The 19,648-nt window shown below is 38.8% G+C and overlaps 1 protein-coding gene across 5 annotated transcripts in view; it reads left to right on the forward strand.

Annotated features, from left to right (window-relative positions):
- Positions 1 to 19,439, forward strand: part of LOC308065232 (acetoacetyl-CoA synthetase) — a 45,624-nt gene extending 26,185 nt beyond the window's left edge. For 4 of the 5 annotated variants that reach the window (XM_080390955.1, XM_080390956.1, XM_080390957.1 and 1 more), the window contains 12 exons: positions 109 to 190; positions 772 to 919; positions 5,133 to 5,213; positions 6,324 to 6,448; positions 9,122 to 9,186; positions 9,368 to 9,490; positions 11,024 to 11,137; positions 11,644 to 11,769; positions 13,366 to 13,435; positions 14,335 to 14,393; positions 15,212 to 15,414; positions 18,101 to 19,439. In XM_080390955.1, the coding sequence (XP_080247081.1) occupies positions 109 to 190; positions 772 to 919; positions 5,133 to 5,213; positions 6,324 to 6,448; positions 9,122 to 9,186; positions 9,368 to 9,490; positions 11,024 to 11,137; positions 11,644 to 11,769; positions 13,366 to 13,435; positions 14,335 to 14,393; positions 15,212 to 15,414; positions 18,101 to 18,238 (1,334 nt within the window). In that variant the 3' untranslated portion in view covers positions 18,239 to 19,439. The remainder of the gene's footprint in view (positions 1 to 108; positions 191 to 771; positions 920 to 5,132; positions 5,214 to 6,323; positions 6,449 to 9,121; positions 9,187 to 9,367; positions 9,491 to 11,023; positions 11,138 to 11,643; positions 11,770 to 13,365; positions 13,436 to 14,334; positions 14,394 to 15,211; positions 15,415 to 18,100) is intronic. The other variant, XM_080390958.1, reaches the window with a different exon arrangement.
- The last annotated feature ends 209 nt before the right edge of the window (positions 19,440 to 19,648 follow it).

Here is a 19,648-nt window from a genome sequence, read left to right on the forward strand (position 1 = left end):
TGTTTCTGTTGCTTAGTGCGTTACCCTGAACGGTCCAATCGGGCAGAAAAGACCTTTGTTTTATGTAACTGAATGTAGGAAATAATTTTTTTTTCTTCCTTCTTCCAGGGCTTCCAGATGTAAAAAAAGTGGTGGTGATTCCGTATGTCTCATCAAGGGAAGCCATAGATATTTCTAAGATTCCAAACAGGTAATGGGAGCTTGTGAGCTGTGACTGTCCTAAGGGGGGATGAGATGGATGCTGATACCTATCGCAAGTTCCAAGAGGTCAGGCAGTTTCAAAAGCTAGCATTTAGCCAGTTTTTGTAATGTGGGTCCAGCTTCATACTGAAAACAGTAGTAGTATGTTGCTGCAGATGTTTTGCTTCTACAAAATCACTGTTGGTATTAATGATTCTTAAATTAAGGCAAAATTCAATAGGATATAGAAGGGAGAAGAACGTGGCTTCCAGAAATGACTAATTAATAATGTAAGTGACACTTTTAGGGATAATTTGTTTTGCTTTTTAACTGCTCTGGATTATGGAGGTTAGATACTTTTGGAGTCACATCTCAATTACTATACTAATGTTTTACTTTAAAACCAAGAAAGGAAATAAAATAATCAGCAATTTGAAGAGTAGAAGGACTGGGAATACAAGTAGTGTACGTAGTGTGAAGATACAGCTTATCATAAAAGAGCTGTTAGATACAGAGGAGGTCCTATATATGGGCTGGGGTAATGTTTTCAAATATTTTTTTGAAATGTTTCTTTCCCCCCCTCTTACGCAGTGTCTTTTTAGAAGACTTCCTTGCTACCGGGAAAGGAGACCAGGCCCCTCAGCTGGAGTTTGAACAGCTGCCTTTCAGTCATCCTCTCTTTATCATGTATTCGTCAGGCACAACAGGGGCACCAAAATGCATGGTTCATTCAGCAGGGGTATGTCTTCCCTCCTGGAGCTGCGCTATCTATATCTAACTACCGGGGTTATATTTTTCCTTTAGCGGTATCGTACCACGGTGTATACTCCAAGGAGGAATTGATTGCTGCCACTTTTTCATCAACTTGCAATGAAACTTTTCTATTTGTAAGTGGCTGAAAGCAAGTATGGATTAATAAGGATGTAAAATAGTTTGGTTTAGAGATTGGTGTGGAGACCTTTCAGATTTCAGCTGTTTCCTGGGAGTTAAGCATCAGTCAGAAAAACATTAGTAGAACTGGCCCAACTGGCAGTTGAAGAAAGGCCAGATAACTTGAATTGGGTGCTTGGAACTGATTTTTGGACACTGTCAAGTTGAGGTCCATTGAGAGCTTGCAGGTTTTATTATCTAGAATTTTTTTTGCTGTAAACTTTACTCCCTATGTTTATCAGTTCAGAGCATGTCATCTTCACCGCTCCTTTTTATAAGGAAGGAAGCCAGAAGGCTGGCTGTCTCTTTGGGTGTAGGTTTTGCTTTGTATGGAGGCTTTGCTTTAGGCTTTGTCTTGTTGTGGCTAGAGGTATGTACAACATTACTGACAAAATGACCTGTGCTCACATGCTTTCAATCTACTCTAGTCACGTTCTAGAAGTTGTTCTGGGCAACTTACTAAAGTTCAGGAAATTTTCCCAGCCGTCAGGCATGCAGTTGGAACTTTAACTCTGCCATTAGTATAGTCCTTAATAAAAAGCAGGGCTTTTTCCCCTTAAGGCAGGCAGAATGTGTTGTCTAGCACGTTTGTGCAGTTTAATTTATACAATTTGGTACAACCGTTAGCCAGAGTTCATAGTTTCTGCTGTTAGCTCACAGTCAGGAGGAGCATCTTGCGAGACTGGCTGTAGCGTTGTCTAGGTAGCCGGAAGGCAGGATCACTTTGATGTTACAGCCGCAGTGTGTATGTTCTAGCCTCCCTTTGATGGCAAGGACTGGAGGATTTGCCCACAGACAAATCCCATGCTGCCTGTAAACACCTGGCTTTGTATATTATCAATAGGGGATCGTACCAGGGAGCATGTGACATAAAATGGTCCCTTTGGGACACAAGTCCTATGTTTGTGAAGAAGAAAGGAGGAGGTATATTTTGAAGCTTGACAGCTGTTTTGAAGCTGTGCTGGCTTTAGACTGGTTAAGTACTTGCAGAGATGGTTAGCAAAAACAAGACGGGTGTTTTGTTCAGTGATCAGTGATGAACAGTAGAGATGAAAAACACTGTTGTAGCTCAGAGAACAGGACTTCTGTGTGGCACAGTTCTTTTCTTTCCATGTTACCTGTATGGCTGCTTAGGTTGCCCTTGAATTGTGCCTCTGCTCTCCATCCGAATAGTCTTCTCTGTTCATACAGAGCTACCTTAGACTTCAGGTGAAGACTACTCATTCTTGCTGGGGAGGAGAGAATGGGATGGTTTGCGGAGTGGGATATGTTATTTATGAGGATTCTCTGTTCCCACTGAGCAGCTCTCTAGTTCCTGTATTGCAGGGTGATTTATTTTTTTTGTTTGTTTGTTTCCCCTTAAGTTCTGGTGCTAACACCTCTGGCCTAAAAGCACACTGTTGCATCAGAGGCTCCCATGGTTTGCGTGCTTTGTATGTGTCAGTCTGGATAAGGCCTGTAGGTAAAAATCCATGCAAAGAAATTCTGAGGTGTCTTCTGCACGCTTGATTGGGTTCCTATGTTCTGGGCTGAATCTCGTTTCCACTGGAATAGGAGGATTCTCACGGATTTCAACAAAAGCAGAATTAGCCCACAGTCTCTTGTCTCGTTTTCCAGCCTCAGATTAAGCAAAGTTTGGGTTTGACAGTTAAAAATGCAAAAAGAGGTGACATTTCAGTAAAGACACTTCAATTATTGCAGTGTGTTTCGATAGTGTTTTGTTGCTGTACTGATCTTACAGATGCCAATAGGCAGCTTACTTCAAATTCACAACTCTGTGTATCTAATCCTGCAGTATGTTTCTGTTTTCTCCGCACATATTCTGTTTTCTTGATACACAGTGAAATAACATATGTAAATAAAGAAGATGAAGCCAGGTCATGGGAGATGATTTAAAAAGTCGTTCCTCAGAGGGAGTAAGCTTGTTTCTGGTCTTGGAAATAAAGCTGTATTGTCTTGAACAATTGGGCATGCTGTGGGAAGACGTTTGGAGGGTTCTTTCTAATAATTGAAAAACATCAGTGAGTAGTTGTTGTTCTTAAGTCCCGAAAGCATTGGTGGCGATTCTTGCCTTGTTGATACAGGGCCCTTTTCAGTTTTATTCCATATTCTCAACTACCTAACGGGAGAATTTTTTGATAAAACTCCTATCAGTTTGTTTCTGTCTGTGTTGAGGACTCGCAAGACCTGGGCTTAAATAGCTGTGCTGCCGCAGGCTTCTTGTGTAACTGCTGGCAAATCGCTTGGGGATTTTCTCACTCAGGCTCTTTCTGAACGCTGTAGAGAGAACGCTGCTGGTGTGAGACCAGGACCATGAGTAGCTGCTCTTTCTCTACGTAACGGCTTAGCACCGGTCCCTTATGTGCTGATGATGCGGTTCAGGAGCAGCCCTGCCCGCTGTTCTTTTGACACTCAGATGCTCGGCGCTTTTATCAGCTGTATGTTAAGCCCAATGAAGACAAGCAGACCAGTAAGTTTTCTGTCAGCTGCCAGATCTGTGTCATAGTCAATGCTGAGGATTTGTTTTGAGGGTCATACAAGTCCTATAAATAAACTTGAGAGAGCATCATGGGCTGTAAGCTTTTTAGAGCAGCTATACCTTCTACCACAACACCTCTGTTTCTGGACTGTGACTTACCAGATTTTGCAGGGAAACAGTTCATAGCCTCTGCCTAGTCATTGTTAACAGAACAGTTTTGGTCCCAAAACTGTAAACCAGCAACAACTAAATGAAGGAAAAAGAAAACAAATACTTATAATTTAATGTGCCTTTAATTTCACTATCTTGTGTGGCTCTTTCAGATTCACCTGCAGGGCAAAGATGCTTACCTTTATAAATGGAACAATTATGTTAACACCTGCAATGTTTTTGGCAACCTTAAAGTTAGAAACAGTGTTTCTAAATCCCGATTTGTATTTTTTTAGTTTTAAAATGTAGATAGACATAGATGCCGCTAGGTGGCAGCATTGTGACAGCTTGGTGTGTTCAAACCAGTAGCAGGTGAATTCAGACCTGGTTCCTTTGAGCTGCAAAGAGAAAATAAGATTTACTCCTTTATTTTTATTGAATGTTTTCTGCCTTTTCTCCTGAAGCGTGTGCCAGTTTCATGACTCTTTTTTTTCATTTCGAATGTTTATCTGTAACCTTTTTCTTCCGACATAAATCTTGTTCCGTGCTTATGAGGCTCTTAATAGTTCCACTATAACTCCTTGCGTAAATGCAAAAAGCATCTTTATTTTAAAATCAACTACATGAATTTGTCAGTGCAGTGAAGTGACTTAATGAAGTAGTTTGTAAATTTATTTATCCTAACAAGATACGCTTTAATGATGATCAGGAAGGTACTTTAGCAGCTATTCAAACAAAGAGAAACGGAAGTAATATGTTTAACTACTTTATTACTATTGATGCTTTGAGCAGTGAGATTTTTTTTCACATTGCTAGTCACACACATACATGAGAGATGTATATAGTTAGGTCTTTTGTCTCCTAGATGTTAACAGGTAAGATGGCTTGGGTACGTAGTGTTAATGCGTAGCAGCTGCTGCAGTTTATAGCAGTTCTAGGTCCTTCATCCCTCCCAGTTGCCTTGATATTCTGAAAATGAAACTGGAAGGTCAAAGGGCTTACCTTCGTGGAAAACATGACTGGTAAAAGCATGCTATTAAAATTCCAGCCTGTGTGGAGTACTCTGCAACTGTGATGGCTGAGCAGAGTTGGAAGTGAAGGAAGTTATTAATTCCATGGAGTAAAAGTGATGTGCGGTGGGAATTGCTGAGGTCTAATGAGAGATGCTGAAAAGTTGTGTGAGAAAATGGAGAATGTAATTGCTGCTGCTGTTGTAGATAGGCCCTGGGATTTACTTCAGTTGTGGTTAAAGGAAATACTTGCCGTTAATCCTGGAGTGCATCCTGCAAAGTATTGCCAACATTAGGTTTTTTCTGAAGCCTGAATGTGCTGTCAAGAGTTTTGCTTTTCACTTGTGTGAACTTGATTTTTTTCTTTCTCTGTTCTTTTTCAGGGTACGCTAATACAGCATCTGAAGGAACACATTCTTCATGGCAACATGACCAGCAATGACATTCTTATGTACTATACAACGGCAAGTGTGGCTTATTAAGGCATTTTAAAGAACACTTCAATCTGTTTTTCTTACAAAGATAGGAGAGCTTTTCATACAAGTCTACAAGTACATTTTTATGTATTTTTAATTCTTGTTCGGCAAGGGATTGTCCTACTTCCCCGAGTTGAAAAAAAGTCAGGTGGAATAATAAAATGCATTGGGAACCTTTCTGATGAAAGGTCAAACCAGTGTTAAATGTTTCTGATCTAATTAGTGAGGAAGTAAGTTGATTTTTACAGTCTCTTAGGTTTATTGATCTGCCTCATCAATATCACCAGCAACATAGGCTCCACCTTCCTGCATCATGCAAAGGTAGACCATGCTGAAGATGAGAATTTCTGTTGTGACTCTGTTTTGGTGGTGAAGGAAAGAAGCTGGCCAACTTTAAGTTCAGTAAAGGAAAGGGAATAAAACTGATCTATGTAGGAGTTCAGTTACGTAGTGGGTTTTCCTTATGCTGTGCTGAAGAAAATTATTCCAAAGTCTTCTATTACTGTAACTGTTTGAGAAGGGTAATGTCTTTCCTCAAGAGTTCCTTTCTAAACTTCAACAGTGATAGTCAATTTCCAGACTCCATGGAGTTGTTACAATTGCCTTGTCCCAAATTTCTTGTCTCTTGACTCATGCTTCAAAAGTGTATGTATAGGGAAATATGGAATTGCCATCTTTATTAAGTATTCGTAAGGATAATTTAGGTAAACATCAATCAGGAACATGTAGCTGATCCCGTCTTGGGACAGGTGAGAGCCTGAGTGCACCAGCCTTACTTTCTGATTCCTAAATAAAACAATTAGACCTAATCAGCAAGAGATGGGCTTAAACTCAGTTGTTGGTTGAACAGTTTCTTAAAGCAGGAAAACTTCAGGCAAAGGAAGTGGAGGGAAAGATGGCAGCTCATGCATAAGGGCAGGTAGCGTGTTTTGGTCCAGGTGATTCTGCCAAGAGCTACACATGTCCATCACTTTCTAGTAGGTTCTCTACCAGCTTATTATAGCAAGTGACACTCCTGATTCTGTGATAGTGTTGCCAGAAAAGTGGATGACTAGCTGAGCAAGATCGAAACTAATACAGGTGTGTTCTTTTTTCCAGACTGGCTGGATGATGTGGAATTGGCTAGTGACTGCACTTGCTACAGGAGCTTCAGTGGTCCTGTATGATGGATCTCCTCTAATTCCATCACCAAATGTGCTCTGGGACTTGACTGATAGACTAGGGTATGTAAACAAGATTAAATGGAAGGATAATGGCCTTTGCTGCTATGATGCCCACACAAGTGACCTCATTAAAGGTGTCATTCCCTTAGTCAGAACCTAGTATGTAACATGACATAGTTTATCTTTTGACTTAGCCTTGAGTGGAACTCGTTTTTGAAATTTTGTACTGAAACTGTCTTTGAGAGAGCAGAAGAGACAAAGAACTGATTGTTTCAAATTTGAGTGAAGTATTTGGATTCAAGGCAAACAAAGAATTTTGGTTCAATAGTCAGTTTTCAAGAGCAGCCTTTTCAAAAGGCAGTAGTTGGGAGCAATCTGAAGAGTGATTTCTCAGCACACTCAGAACTTATAAAATAAGTATCCTTTTTTTTTTTTCAAGTAGCTCAACATAAGACTTAGTATAGCACTTTGACTTAAAGACGTAAATTGACTGGAAAAGCTCAGCAAGGTTTCTTATATTTCATATTTTGTCTTTTAATCTATGATGGTTAATTCTCCCTGCCAAGTTGTTTGTTAATTGTTTTACACAGTTATTTGTGCATAAAAATGCTCATAGTACCCTCTCTTGAAGCCTAGAGAAATGGCAGGTATTGGGTAAACAGCTGCAAAATCCTGTGGTGGCATTTAGTTTTGTACACTGGTTAAACTAATTTTTTTTGTAACTTTCCTATTTTGCCAGCTTGATGTAAGGAGTAGTTCTGAATGTTTTTACTGGTAAAATGAGTGTAATTTTTAATTGATAATTAAAACTAAATCATTTGTGTTAGAAAGTGGATGCCAAAAGATTCCATTTCTGACTCATGATATTTAATAATTTAAACTTCACTCTGTTTTTTGTGACATGCAATATTTAAAGACTGACGCTTTGTCTCTGGCTATTATAATTGAAGGCTAACACCTAGTCAAAAGGCTTTCAGTAAAAAAAAAAAGAAACACAAACCCCACAAACTTTAGATACCTCTCACCCCCCAAAAAAACCCGCAGTAGAACAACAGGCGAAAATTGAGAATCAAGAAATAACACAGCTTATTTTTAAGCATTGTTTCTACATGCCAAAAGTAAGTGAAGATAACTGAAATGTGTCTGCATGTCTCACTTTTGTAATCTGGCGCTAAAAGCAGTAGCCATCTGTGTAGTACTTCATAATGCAGTCTGTTCCCAACTCAGTCATATGTTACATATTTTATAAAAAAAAGGCTTCAACATGTTAGGACCACCTTAGTTCTCTGAAGACGTACCATGCTTTCCTTGAGATACCATATTCTTATATTATCATCAAGATATCTCATGCTGCATGACAAGAAATACTGAAGTGGACTTCAATTGAAGATCTGTTCAAGTGAACTGTATTTAGTCACCATCCACCAATTACATAGCATTGGGAAGGAAATAATAGGAGACTAGATTCTACATGTGCTGTAGAGGAAGTGTCAAAGAGCTTAAAAATACAGAGAAGCATTACATATTCCAACTGTAAAATAAGCAATACTTTGTAGCGTGGAAGTAAGGTATTACATGAGTGTAAGAATAGTTCACATGATTGTGGTACGTGATGACTGGTGGAGCAGGATACTTCTGTGGGCTTTCATGGTGCTGTTCCCATGTACCTGATAAATTGCTCTGTGCACAGATGTGTTTGTGCAAATAGCCTTTCCCTGTCCCTACTCAAGAGGTGGCAGCCTCAGTAACTGTCATGCACCTAAATGGCAAGTGAAGACATCCCCTTTTGATACTGTGAAATAGCCTTTTCTCTCTGTGTCTGAAACTCTTTATCTCAAGAGCTGTTCCATCTTCCATCTTGCCTTTGGAGTAAAAGCAAAGATAGCAGGATTTTAAGTTCTACTGATGTATGTATTGTCCGTGTTCTGTGCACTCAGACGTATCCCTTACCCTTATCTGTCTCTGAGTTTCCTTCAGTGATTTTATTGCTGTAATATAAAATTAATTAGCAGAAAGCTGGGAAGAGGATTTCCTGAAAGTCAACAGAAACATTAAACTAGTGCTTTTGGTGATAGAGTAGGGAAGGGGTGCAGCCTTTGTTTCATGTTTTAGTCATGTAGTACAGGAGAGCTCTAAATGCACTTTTTGCAAGGGTGGACTTCAGTTGTTAAGTGAGCTTGGCCAAATTTCATGTTCAGTTAGGCACCTGCAACTCAGACTTCCATCAGTGGAAACAGAACAGTGATCTGAAGAGAAGATTGCTGGCTACTGTCTTCAGAGTGAAGTATTCTTTGTTAAACTGTACCCTGAAATGGCAAAATTTTTTATATGTAAGAGCGTACCAAGGCAGCAGTTTTGCGTTAAACAGCTTAGTGGCAATTATGGCCCATTAATGAAATAAATGTTATAACATATTCTGTGATGTCTTTGGGGTGTTCTGCAGTTATGAATTCCTGTAAATGAAAGGGAATGTTTTCCATGAAGTGGGAAAGCTTTGCTTAATATTTAAAGATAGAATTAAAAGTTTTAAAGCTGCAGGAATGACATGTGATCTGACTAATTTTTGTTACTCAAAAGGATGTGCCTTGCACTTAAAAAGCTTTAAGAGACTGCATTGCTTGACTAATCAATGTACAGTGTGTAACAGCCTCTGCTTACTGCCTTGGGAATTGCAGGTCTTCAGAATCTTAGCATATTTAAATATGCAAAACATTTAAACTTTTCTCCCTCTAGGATCACCATCCTTGGAACGGGTGCAAAGTGGCTGGCTGTGCTAGAAGAGAAGAATTTAAAGCCATGTAAGCTTCAAAAAACCTACTGAATCCCTCCTGTCTTCCCTCCTTCCTTCTCTTTCCAGATTCTGGCCCTGTTATCTTGTCAAAAAGTCCTTTATGTAATTATTCTAGACTGTAGTGACAAATAGTTACAAACTCTTGTGAAAATCCTACTTTAACCTATTTTGATTTCCTTCTTTTTAAGGTGAAACACACAACCTCCAAACACTCCACACTATACTATCTACAGGATCACTGCTCAAATCTCAAAGCTATGAGTATGTCTACAAACACATAAAAAGCAATGTCCTCCTGGGATCCATTTCAGGTGATGCTTTTTATGCTGCGTGCATCTTACTAATTCTGTTCATTGCCTGTGCATTTCTTTCTTGCTTGTTTGCAGCTGTATATTTAGGAAGCTTAAGCCTTGGATCATTCAGGCTTGGTTATGTTAAAGTGGAATTAACTGTCTTTTTAGTGCAGAGATTTTCTGCATAATTCAGTGTGCCATAATGAAGCTCCTACACTCGGAGGCTTTTTGGTGGAGTGTTTCTGACATGGTGGATGTTTTGGGTTTTAGCTTTTTTTTTCTTAAACAAGATCATTTATTTTGGCTGGCTGTCCTTAGGGGTAGCAGGGTGAGATCAAGAAAAGAGTCTATTAACCTACAGAACACACTGTTCTGCAAATAGCTGACTTTAGCAGAAAATATCTCTTGGAGAGTTTTTTCCATGTTCCCATTTCAATTATTTTGTGCCAAGTAATTGGCACTGCAGACAGATATTTTTTTTTGTAAATTATATAATTAGAGAAATAGCAAGCCCACATACTGTGCAGTTTGTTGTGAGGAGTGCTAGCTGAGGCAGCTTTTATTCACATAAGGTCCACCACAGAACTCTTTATTCTGCTTTTTAACAAGGACTGGCTTTTTCAAAGTGCTTTTTAATTCAGTTCAGTTTGATTTTTAAAGTCTGACAATTCTGCTGCTGGAGTCACCTCTGACTCTGGTCTTAGCAAGAGTAGTGCTGAATCTTGAACTTGCTGCTATAGACACTAATAGTCTCAAATACAGAAGGCTGTATTTGAGTAACTCTTAACAATTGATTTGTGTCTTACAATTGTACTTCCTTGAAGTCCTAAAAAGACTATAAATATTCCAGCTAATAAGCACTTTGACAGTATCTGTTGCTGTTAAGGTAACTGTTCATCCTATAGATATGGTTCCCCCCTGCTAATGAGAACAAGACAAAAACTAAGTAAATATTAAGTAGAATATCTTGACTGGTTACTTTAATGAAAACAAACAAGAAAACATTTGTAAGTGATCTTAAATTTCTTAAGTCTGTAAACCAGGGCCTGTTTATTTTCTCAGTCTCATAAAATAGAAATTTCCCTAAATGTCATTAAAGAAACTGCTGGAAGAAGAAAACTTATGCCTTAAGGAATATTTCTGCATCAAGGGCATACACATATAAAGACATATAAAGTAAGAAAAGAAAGCTCCTTCTATTAGAAGTCGTGTAACATCCTAGATCAGAGGTCCTCAAACTTTTTAAACAGGGGGTTGGCCCGCAGATTAAGTGGCAGGAAATCATCTGTGGCTGCTTGGTTTCCCCTGAGGGGCATGGGGGTTCTGTAAATACCAGGGACTGGATTGAGGACCCCGGGGGGCCATATCTGGCCCGTGGGCCATAGTTTGAGGACCCCTGTCCTAGATAGTACTCTCTACCCTGTGCTGCTTAATGTGGATCAGAAGCATTTGCCAGAGTTGGTATTTGCTGTTCTAGAGTTCATATGTAGCTTTCAGGTTTGTTTTTTCCAAAAAGTACTGTGTATTTTAAATGGACTTCTTTTATTGTAGGTGGGACAGATATAATTTCGTGTTTCATGGGTCAGAATGTTACAATTCCAGTTTACAAAGGAGAAATTCAGGCCAGAAATCTTGGAATGGCTGTAGAAGCATGGAATGATGAAGGTAACTGTTACTCAAAATATTATATGTTCTTACGAAATACAGTAGTTTTATGGCCTTAAGTTTCATTCATCAGATGGGTAAATTGTCAGCTGTTAAATGCGTGGTTTCACTTTGGGAACTTGTTCCATAAAACCTGCATCCGTTTGATCTGGATCATACAGGACTAGTGAAGATATTCAATGTGTATGAAGGCTCTCCTTTTCTATTACTCTGCTGAGGCACATCAAGGCCAAGTTCTGGACTCTGGTGTGTGTGTGTTGATTAGCTATATTGCTGTGGATGCCAGGCTGTCTTCCACCCTGTGGTGTAACTCTCTTGGAGTTACTGAGGTTAAGATAAGGATGAGTTTAGGAATTGAGCACAAGCTGTTAAGACCACCAGTTGCAGCTCATTTCATACCTACATTGGCATCTGGCATGTAAGTAGTGACTATAGATGCTCTTTGCTTTGGTACTCCATTGTTTACAGAAGGGAAATGCCAAAAATACATCTTTCTTTGCAAACAGGAAAACCAGTTTGGGGTGAAAGTGGAGAGCTGGTTTGTACCAAGCCTATTCCCTGTCAGCCTACGCACTTCTGGAATGATGAGAATGGAAACAAATACAGGAAGGCTTATTTTTCAAAATTCCCAGGTATGTACCAAAGGGCTTTGGATATTGCTCAGACTGACCAAGGATATAGATTATATTACTGCTGTTAGGAAAGCACAGGTTTATTCTTGCCCAGTTATAGCAGGTGCACCTTTGAATCTAGATTTCCAGGGTGAGAACTCTGTGGCATGTTTCATGGTATCTCATTCTGTTTTCTAGTGCTTTGTTTTGAATATGGATCCAAATGAGTTTAATAAGAATCTCTGGAAAGCTCCAATCCCATTTTGCTTCTGCTCTAATTAGGCAGATATGACTGTAACATCCTGATGATCTGTAGCACAGACATAGACTTCTTGGCGTGACTGTGAAATGAAAGTGCTGAATAGGTCAGGGAGCAATCCTCCATTAACTAGTGCTACTGCACCTCTGCCAGAGGCTCTTACCTAGCCAGAGGAGTGGATCCTAAGGGATACGTGCTGACCTGCTACCTCATTAGCATGAGGTTTAAGTATATGCTGCCTCAGACATGCATATTCTGCATTCATACAGTCTTCCAGTGGTGGTAAGAGTAAAGGAACAGATACTGTGGGCCCAAGGCTTTCTTCCTAATAATTGTGGAGGACTCTGCTCATCCAGAGCTTTTGCTTATGTGGCACAGTGATGCTGAACTCCCTGCTGCCTACTGAGCAGAGGCTTTCATAGGAGCCAGGACGTCAAGCTGCTGCTTTTTGGAGGCAGAAGCTTTTTAATAAATAGCAGCAATACAGTATTGATTCAGAGGAGAAGTCAGGATGTATGACAGGAGATAATCATATAGGAAAATTGAGGGAACATGGAAGTTGCAGTCTGCATTTAAGCCTGACAACAATAAATGGAAAAAAAAGTGTGACAGGTTAGACTGAAATCACTATGGTCCCAAGGTTCTGTCTGAAACTCCTTTTCTGTCTTTCCTTGTAAATAAGCTTAAGGTTGTAACGGTTAAGATAGAAAATGGTCTTATGTGCCCATGCATGTGCAAATAATTGACGTTTGGGTTTTTTTTAGGAAAAGTTGAGTAGAACTGACTTGCATTTCTGTTTGTGGCAGGCAGCTGTAGTGGTATCAATCTTAATACAAAAATTATTTCAGCTCTGAAAAGCTAAATCTGATTTTACGTTAACACAAATCAAGAACATTAAGCGCGTAAGCTCCTTAGGGAATTGTTAAGACCTATTGTGTAAGCTAGGAAAGCTTGCACAGAACGATACATTATGAAAAGTGGATCAAGAAAGACTGGTGGGAATATTGTTACCTTGTGGAAGATTCTTCCAGTTTCCGCAAAATGTGGTATTCAGAGCTGCTATTCATCAGTTTTCTAAAGGATGGTGTATAGTCATGCAAACGAGCAATTGGAAGATAACCCAGGGTTTGATCCTATGTGTGAACTGCTCTTGTGTGCTAGCTCTTTGTAGTAAAAGCAGTGTGGATTGTTTACTTAGTTAAGTACTGTCACATTTGCTGTGGGTAGTTCCCAAAGTGTATCTGAGATGTTACATTTTTGTATGTGTTTTACTAAGTTAGTATGAGTTGAGTTATACAAATGCCTGCCATGACTGGATCAGTAAGAAATCAGCTGCTTAACCTCTCATTCTCTAATAGGTGTTTGGGCACATGGCGATTACTGCAAAATTAATCCCAAGACAGGAGGAATTGTCATGCTGGGTCGCAGGTATAGTGTTTTGGTAAAAATATTCTGAGTACACAAGTGTTAAAATTTGCAAACTTCACCTTAGAGCATGATGATTATTCTCCATTATGCCTGTTAGCTTTATGTTAATTTTGTTAAATCCAGTCCTGTGAATTTCAACCCTTAAATCAGTCAGAGCAACGGGATTAGAGGGAAGGAAGCCCATTTCAAGTTTCTGCCTCACTTTTGTATATGTGAACACAAGGCAGTTGTGTTCCATGGTTTATGATGATCATTTATAAGAGAGTTTGTTGGAAATGCAGGAACTTCTGGGTTTTTTCCTGGGCTTGGCTTTGCCACTGACTTGCTTTACAGCAAAGCTTAATTATGGAAGGTCAGGTATTAAGTTGCACTTGTTAGTGATTGTAGACACTCCAGATCACAATTGGAGCTCCATTTTTCTGTTTGCATTTAAAAGTTGCTGTTCAAAACAAAGTTGAGTGAATGCTTTGAAGCTGTGCCTGCATTGTCACAAATAGACCTACTACAACAGGCATATATGGTGTAAGGCTGCTATATATGAAACACAAGTTCCAGCTATAATATAAGTGTAATATAAAGTAATGATGTGCAATTGCAATATCGGGTATTACAAGGATTCTTGGTCTGTTTTGTCATCAGTGGTGTGTGTGTGTTTGTAGGCTCCTGGAGAGGGGAGGGATTGGGAAAGGTGAATGGATAATGTTGAGGCCCTCTGTACATCTTCATTCTAACAAGCAAAAAATGCCTTTTTGCATCAGATTCTTTTGAAGCTCTGTTTCTAATGTGGCTGCATATTCACTGCATGAAATGCAGAGAGACCTTGTTAATTGCATCAGTTTTTCTCTTTTCATCAAACTAATCACATTTTAATGCTGATTTGTTTTGTGTGTGATTTTCAGTGATGGTACGTTAAATCCAAATGGAGTGAGATTCGGAAGTTCTGAAATCTATAACATAGGTATTAAATCAACTTTTCACCTCTTTCAGCTGTGACATTATTGCCTTAAATCTGAAATGTAAGCGTTGTAAAGGTGTTTGGAAGGATTAAGTAATAGAAGACTTGCTGTTCTTCAAATGAAAGACAGTATAGAGCATATTTGCATTAACAGCAAAATTCAGTTTTGTGGACACAAAATTTTGTGGAATTGAAATTTCCTGAAGTATCTGTAGGGCTGGAAAAGACTAGTTGAGGTGCGTTCTTTGTAACATGTTGCTTTCATGTAAAGCCTTACAGACTAATTGTGTCATGTAGATTTATAAGAGAATACCTAACTTCTGAGGCTTCCCCCTGCCAAGGCAAGCTCTTGACACTGGTTTATCATATCTTTCTTAATTAAAGACGTTCTTGAGCTTGTGCTTCATATTTCAAAGCAGCTCTGTCTTGTGAAAAGTGGTGAAGCTGTGTGCCTGCAGAGGTGCTAATCTGAGACTTAAGGACCTCTTTGTTGGCTCTCCTTGTTGTGTGATCAGGAATGTTAGTTTTCTGTCTGTGCAGCAGTAGGGATTGTGAGGAAACCCACAGAAAATAGCTTAGTGTAACAAGCATGTAAAAGCCTAAATACATATGGTCCTTAAACCTGGTTTTTCACCTGAGCAAGGGTTAAAATTTCAGAGCACTGGGGGAAGCTTATTGTAGAATAATCTAGCCAGGAGGCCTGTGTTACCTTTGCAGCATTAGGGGAAGTGGTATTTCTTTTGGTGGAGCCATAAAAAATTGTGCATCCAGGCTAATAATACAAATGCAGGTTCTAATAAGGACTCTTCCTTTATTTTCAGTTGAAGCCTTTGAGGAGGTTTCTGATAGCCTCTGTGTCCCTCAGTACAACAAAGATGGGGAGGAGAGGGTGATACTCTTCCTGAAGATGGCATTAAACCATGCGTTCAGCGAGGATCTGGTGAAAAGAATTCAGGATGCAATACGTATAGCGCTTTCTGCCAGGCATGTTCCAAGCCTCATTCTAGAAACCAAAGGCATTCCGGTATGTCATGAAAAATGCTGCCTACTTTTTTCTTTGTCACCTTGAATAGTAATTAAGGAGCAGTTGTCATTGCTCTTCAAACCCACATGTGTGGAAATTTTAGCATCTCAAAAGTGTATTCAAGCTTTATAAATAGTTTGTCTATGTTGCCTAGCAACATCATTTCATCTCCTTTTCAGCTAAGCATGTTTTTGTTTTTTAACAATACCTAAAAATGCCCATTCTCAGTTCATAAATGCGTTGCATTTTCTCAGTAATATATACTTAAGCCTTTTAAAGGAAAATATTAAAACGGTAATTTAACTTTAGCTTTTCTTTTTTTTTTCCCCATAAGCTTATTTTGGTTTTGTTTTCTTGTTTCAAGTGACATTCTTATGAAAGCTGAGAGCACTGAGCAAATTCATAAAACCATTTTGTAAACAGTTTCACTTTTACATCTGTTTAGCCATTTAAGTGTAGCTCTGTTGCTGTCTTAACTGTAGCAGTAACTACAATAAAATAGTTGTGCTTATGACAGAGAGGGGAGAGAAATTTGTACAGCTAAAGGTTCTGCATGCTCAGTGTTCTGGAGCTGCATTACTTGCAGTGGTCTTCCTTGCTGTATGAACTCTTCAGTTGCAGTGCCTATTTTTTATAGTCCTCTCTGTTCTCCTCAACAGCTCTATGAGCAGCAGAATGGGGGTACAGAGTGCATTGTCAAGTCCATTTGCACATCGACTTGAGTGTACCTAGAAAAAAGACTTGAGACTTAAGACCAGTCGTCTGATATTCTGATATGTATTTACTGCCCATGTGGGTTTCTATATGAAAGTGGTTCAGGATTGCCAGACTCGGTGCGCACAGCCAGCTAGTTCTGATCTGTTGAGTTACTTCTGTTTCAGGCCACTGTTGGCAAATAATACTTGGCTCAAAATGTCCTCTTTGCGTGAGTGTAAGACCCCCTGCACCTGTTAAATGGTGAAGACTAAGTTTTCTGGGCTGTAACTTAGCTTCTGCATGAAGTGTTGAACTTGTAAGCCATGTATAGCACCTGAATATACAGCCCAAAGTTGATGGCAGTGAGGTGTTGGTGATAGGCTGCCCATCTTAGATCATTAATTAGTTCACACTATGACTGAATTTCCAACTGAGTGGGTTTTAATTACCTTTCAGGTAAATATGCAGTAGTAAAGTGATCAAAGCAGTCTCCCATCTTTCTTTGAAAGTTTTGCTTGGAAGGGAAAGCTCTCTACTTTCTGCTACTTTTAGTCATGTATTTGAATCTTCATCTGAAAATACCATCTAATCCTGACTGTAGACTGGTAGAAGTAGCTGTGTTGAAATGATTAGGACTTCAGTAGTACAAAGCAGGCTTTTTTGAGGTACTTAAGTGTTGAGGTGCTGCAGACTCTTATTGTAAATCTTTTTAGTCTTGCCCTGACCACATAAGCATTCTGGTCATCATCCACAAGATGTTTATTGATTAAAGTAAACAAATTTGTTTTGCTGAACAGTCTGTCCGATCTTTTTTTTTAAAGTTCCTCTGCAGGCCACTGAGGTCTTCTGGTTTCTGAGCACTTGCAAAAATTAGGTTGATAATCATTGAGGAGGAAGAGTGGTTGATCGATGTGGTTCAGGAGGGTAGGATTCACATGACTTCAGTAGTTTTAATAAGGAAAAGTTTGATTTTTAGTATGAAGATCAATATTGCAAGCATGTATTGAGTTGAGGGTTACTTAGCCTGGCTCTAAAAGGTCTCTAATAAAAAATAGTGATGTCTGGAGTTCAGGAGTTTCAGTGGCTTTGGAGTCCAGGAACAACCTGGATTTCCTGATCAGCAGATTCAGTTGTAAAGCAAGGGCAGTTTCTGTTCCTGCAGAACAGAAACAAGACTGAGATTTGGAGGTCAGCTTTTCAAAGTTGCTGTCCCCCAAAAATTCTCAGTGGTACCAGCTCAAGGAAGGTCGTATTAAAGTCTTAGTGCCTGTAAAAGCAGAGATCATAATCTCAAATGGGCCTTGATAGTTGCTGTTAACATTGGAGTAGTTCTTCCTTACTGTATTTTACTAGTCAGAAATTACAGTGGTCTGATCCCAAGAAAAGGAGAATTAGGTTTGTGGTTTTCCTGCAGTGCACTTTGTTTTGGAGTAATACAATGTAATCTTGTGTGAATCGTAAGTGGAAGTGAAGCTTCTGTTTGTTATGGTTTGTTTTGAAACATTTCAATGTAGAGGACCATTTAAGCTCAGTGTTTCACTTTATTAGAAAAAGACTGTCCATTTAAGGTAGGAAAGTCATGCTTTTCTTCTTCCAAAGTTAATGGAGTTGGGCCTTGTTTTTTTCAGCCCACCCTTAGAAAATTAAAAATTGTTTGAAAATTGGATGTGTCAGAATATGAAACATTAAGAGATCAGTGTTTATACCATGATTCTGATCTGGTTTCATTGGTTTAAGTTGAAGCTTGATCAGATTCTCATGCTATTACTAAATAGGAGTAATAAACTAAAATCATATACAAACTCTTCTTTAAATTCCACTTCAAGTGATTTTTCGGAAGAAAGATTCTGGTGCCTCAAGTGTAACAGAAGGGAAGACCATTGTGTTAAATTTTGATTGGGTTCTGGGATTGGTGGGGGGGTTCATGAATATTTCCTTAAAGCTACTGCATGAAAGGTGTAATTTTATCATTGCTGGTTTTGTTTTTCAGTATACCATAAATGGGAAAAAAGTGGAAGTAGCTGTGAAGCAAATAATTGCAGGGAAAGAAGTTGAGCAGCGGGGAGCTTTCTCAAATCCAGAGACTTTGGACCTGTACCAAAATATTCCTGAGCTTCAGAACTTCTGAAGTCACTTGCTTGGTTTTTTTGCATCTTTGTTCTGTGTGTGTTTTGTATATACCAATACTGTATGTAAAGCAAAAGCTCTGTTTAATACCAATGGTTCTTTTAAAAGAAAAAAATATTTCATTAAGTGCATTATGAAAGGATTGGGGTAAAGCTTAGCTCCCTTCTATTGGTTAAATATGCCATGTATCTTGGATTTTTTTTCCAGCCTGGAAGGAGGCACCTACCTGTTTTGATTTTTATATATATATCTGAGTGCATCTTTTCTGGTTAGACTTAAATCAGCAGCCCATCTAACGGGAGCACCAATAGCATAAGTTACAGTTGCAAGTACAATATTTCTTTCATAAAATGTCTGCTTTCTTATTTTTTAAACTGGATTTTTAGCTACCTTTTTCCAGTCCACGTGTTTGTCACCTGTAAGGAATATACAGTGATTTTAACTACTTGACTGCAAAACATGGGTGTTCTATATGTAGTATGCAGTTAAATGTTTTTATAAAGCCAAATCATAATGCACTAAACCCATTTGACTTGACTCACAACAATTTCAATCTTGAAATATCTCACGGTACCCTTGAAGGTAATTGCTGCTTCATTTTTATGTGAACTTCTTGTTGTTTTAAGCTTTTAGTTGATAGACTTCTGGGGGCTCAGAAAGTGAGGGAGCAATTGCCGCCTCCTTATTCCTGGTGTAACTCCAGGCTATTTCCATGGAATTTACTGTCATGACTCCGGATTAACATCATTGCAGTTGAAGACAGCATTTTGCTTCCTTGTTTTGAAGTTCTTTATTGGCTATAAAGCAACAATCCCGTGTTACGTTAGCTGAAGAATTCCAGTATACTCATTTATTAAAAGTTTTGTAACTTTTTTTACTAAATGTCATGTTGAATGTGAAAGACTAAATTGTTTTCTAGCTCTGTATCCTTCCAGTTTATAAAGGGAAAAAATACTGTGATGAACATACTAAAACAGTAAAATGGAAGCTAAAACATTGTTTTGTTTTTCCTAAAGTACCATTGCAGTGGTTGTAGCGAACCTCTGGCATTCAGTATCACCTGCACTATTTGAATTTTGTGGTATTTTATGTATTTAATGCATTAAAATCATGGATGTACTTAAAATTGTGTTGGATGCATTCAGCATTGATAAAGAGTTAAATTGATTCTTATATATATATTACATATGTTTCAACTTTCACTCAGTTGTCTTATTGTTATTTTCCTTTCGATTGGGTGTCATGGGACCATTTGTAGCTTAATTTGTTACTGGTTTTAATTCAGCTTCACCCCACTACAAAATTACTGCTCTCTGAAAGTTTTGTCTTGTTCTCTTATGCAGAACCCAGGACAAGTGAAGCCTTGCTGCTAGTTAGGTATGCGTGGTTGGCTTGTGGAGAAGGTCACAGG

This window comes from Falco punctatus, assembly GCF_963210335.1.
Source record: "Falco punctatus genome assembly, chromosome: 1".
In the NCBI taxonomy this organism is placed as follows: domain Eukaryota; kingdom Metazoa; phylum Chordata; class Aves; order Falconiformes; family Falconidae; genus Falco; species Falco punctatus.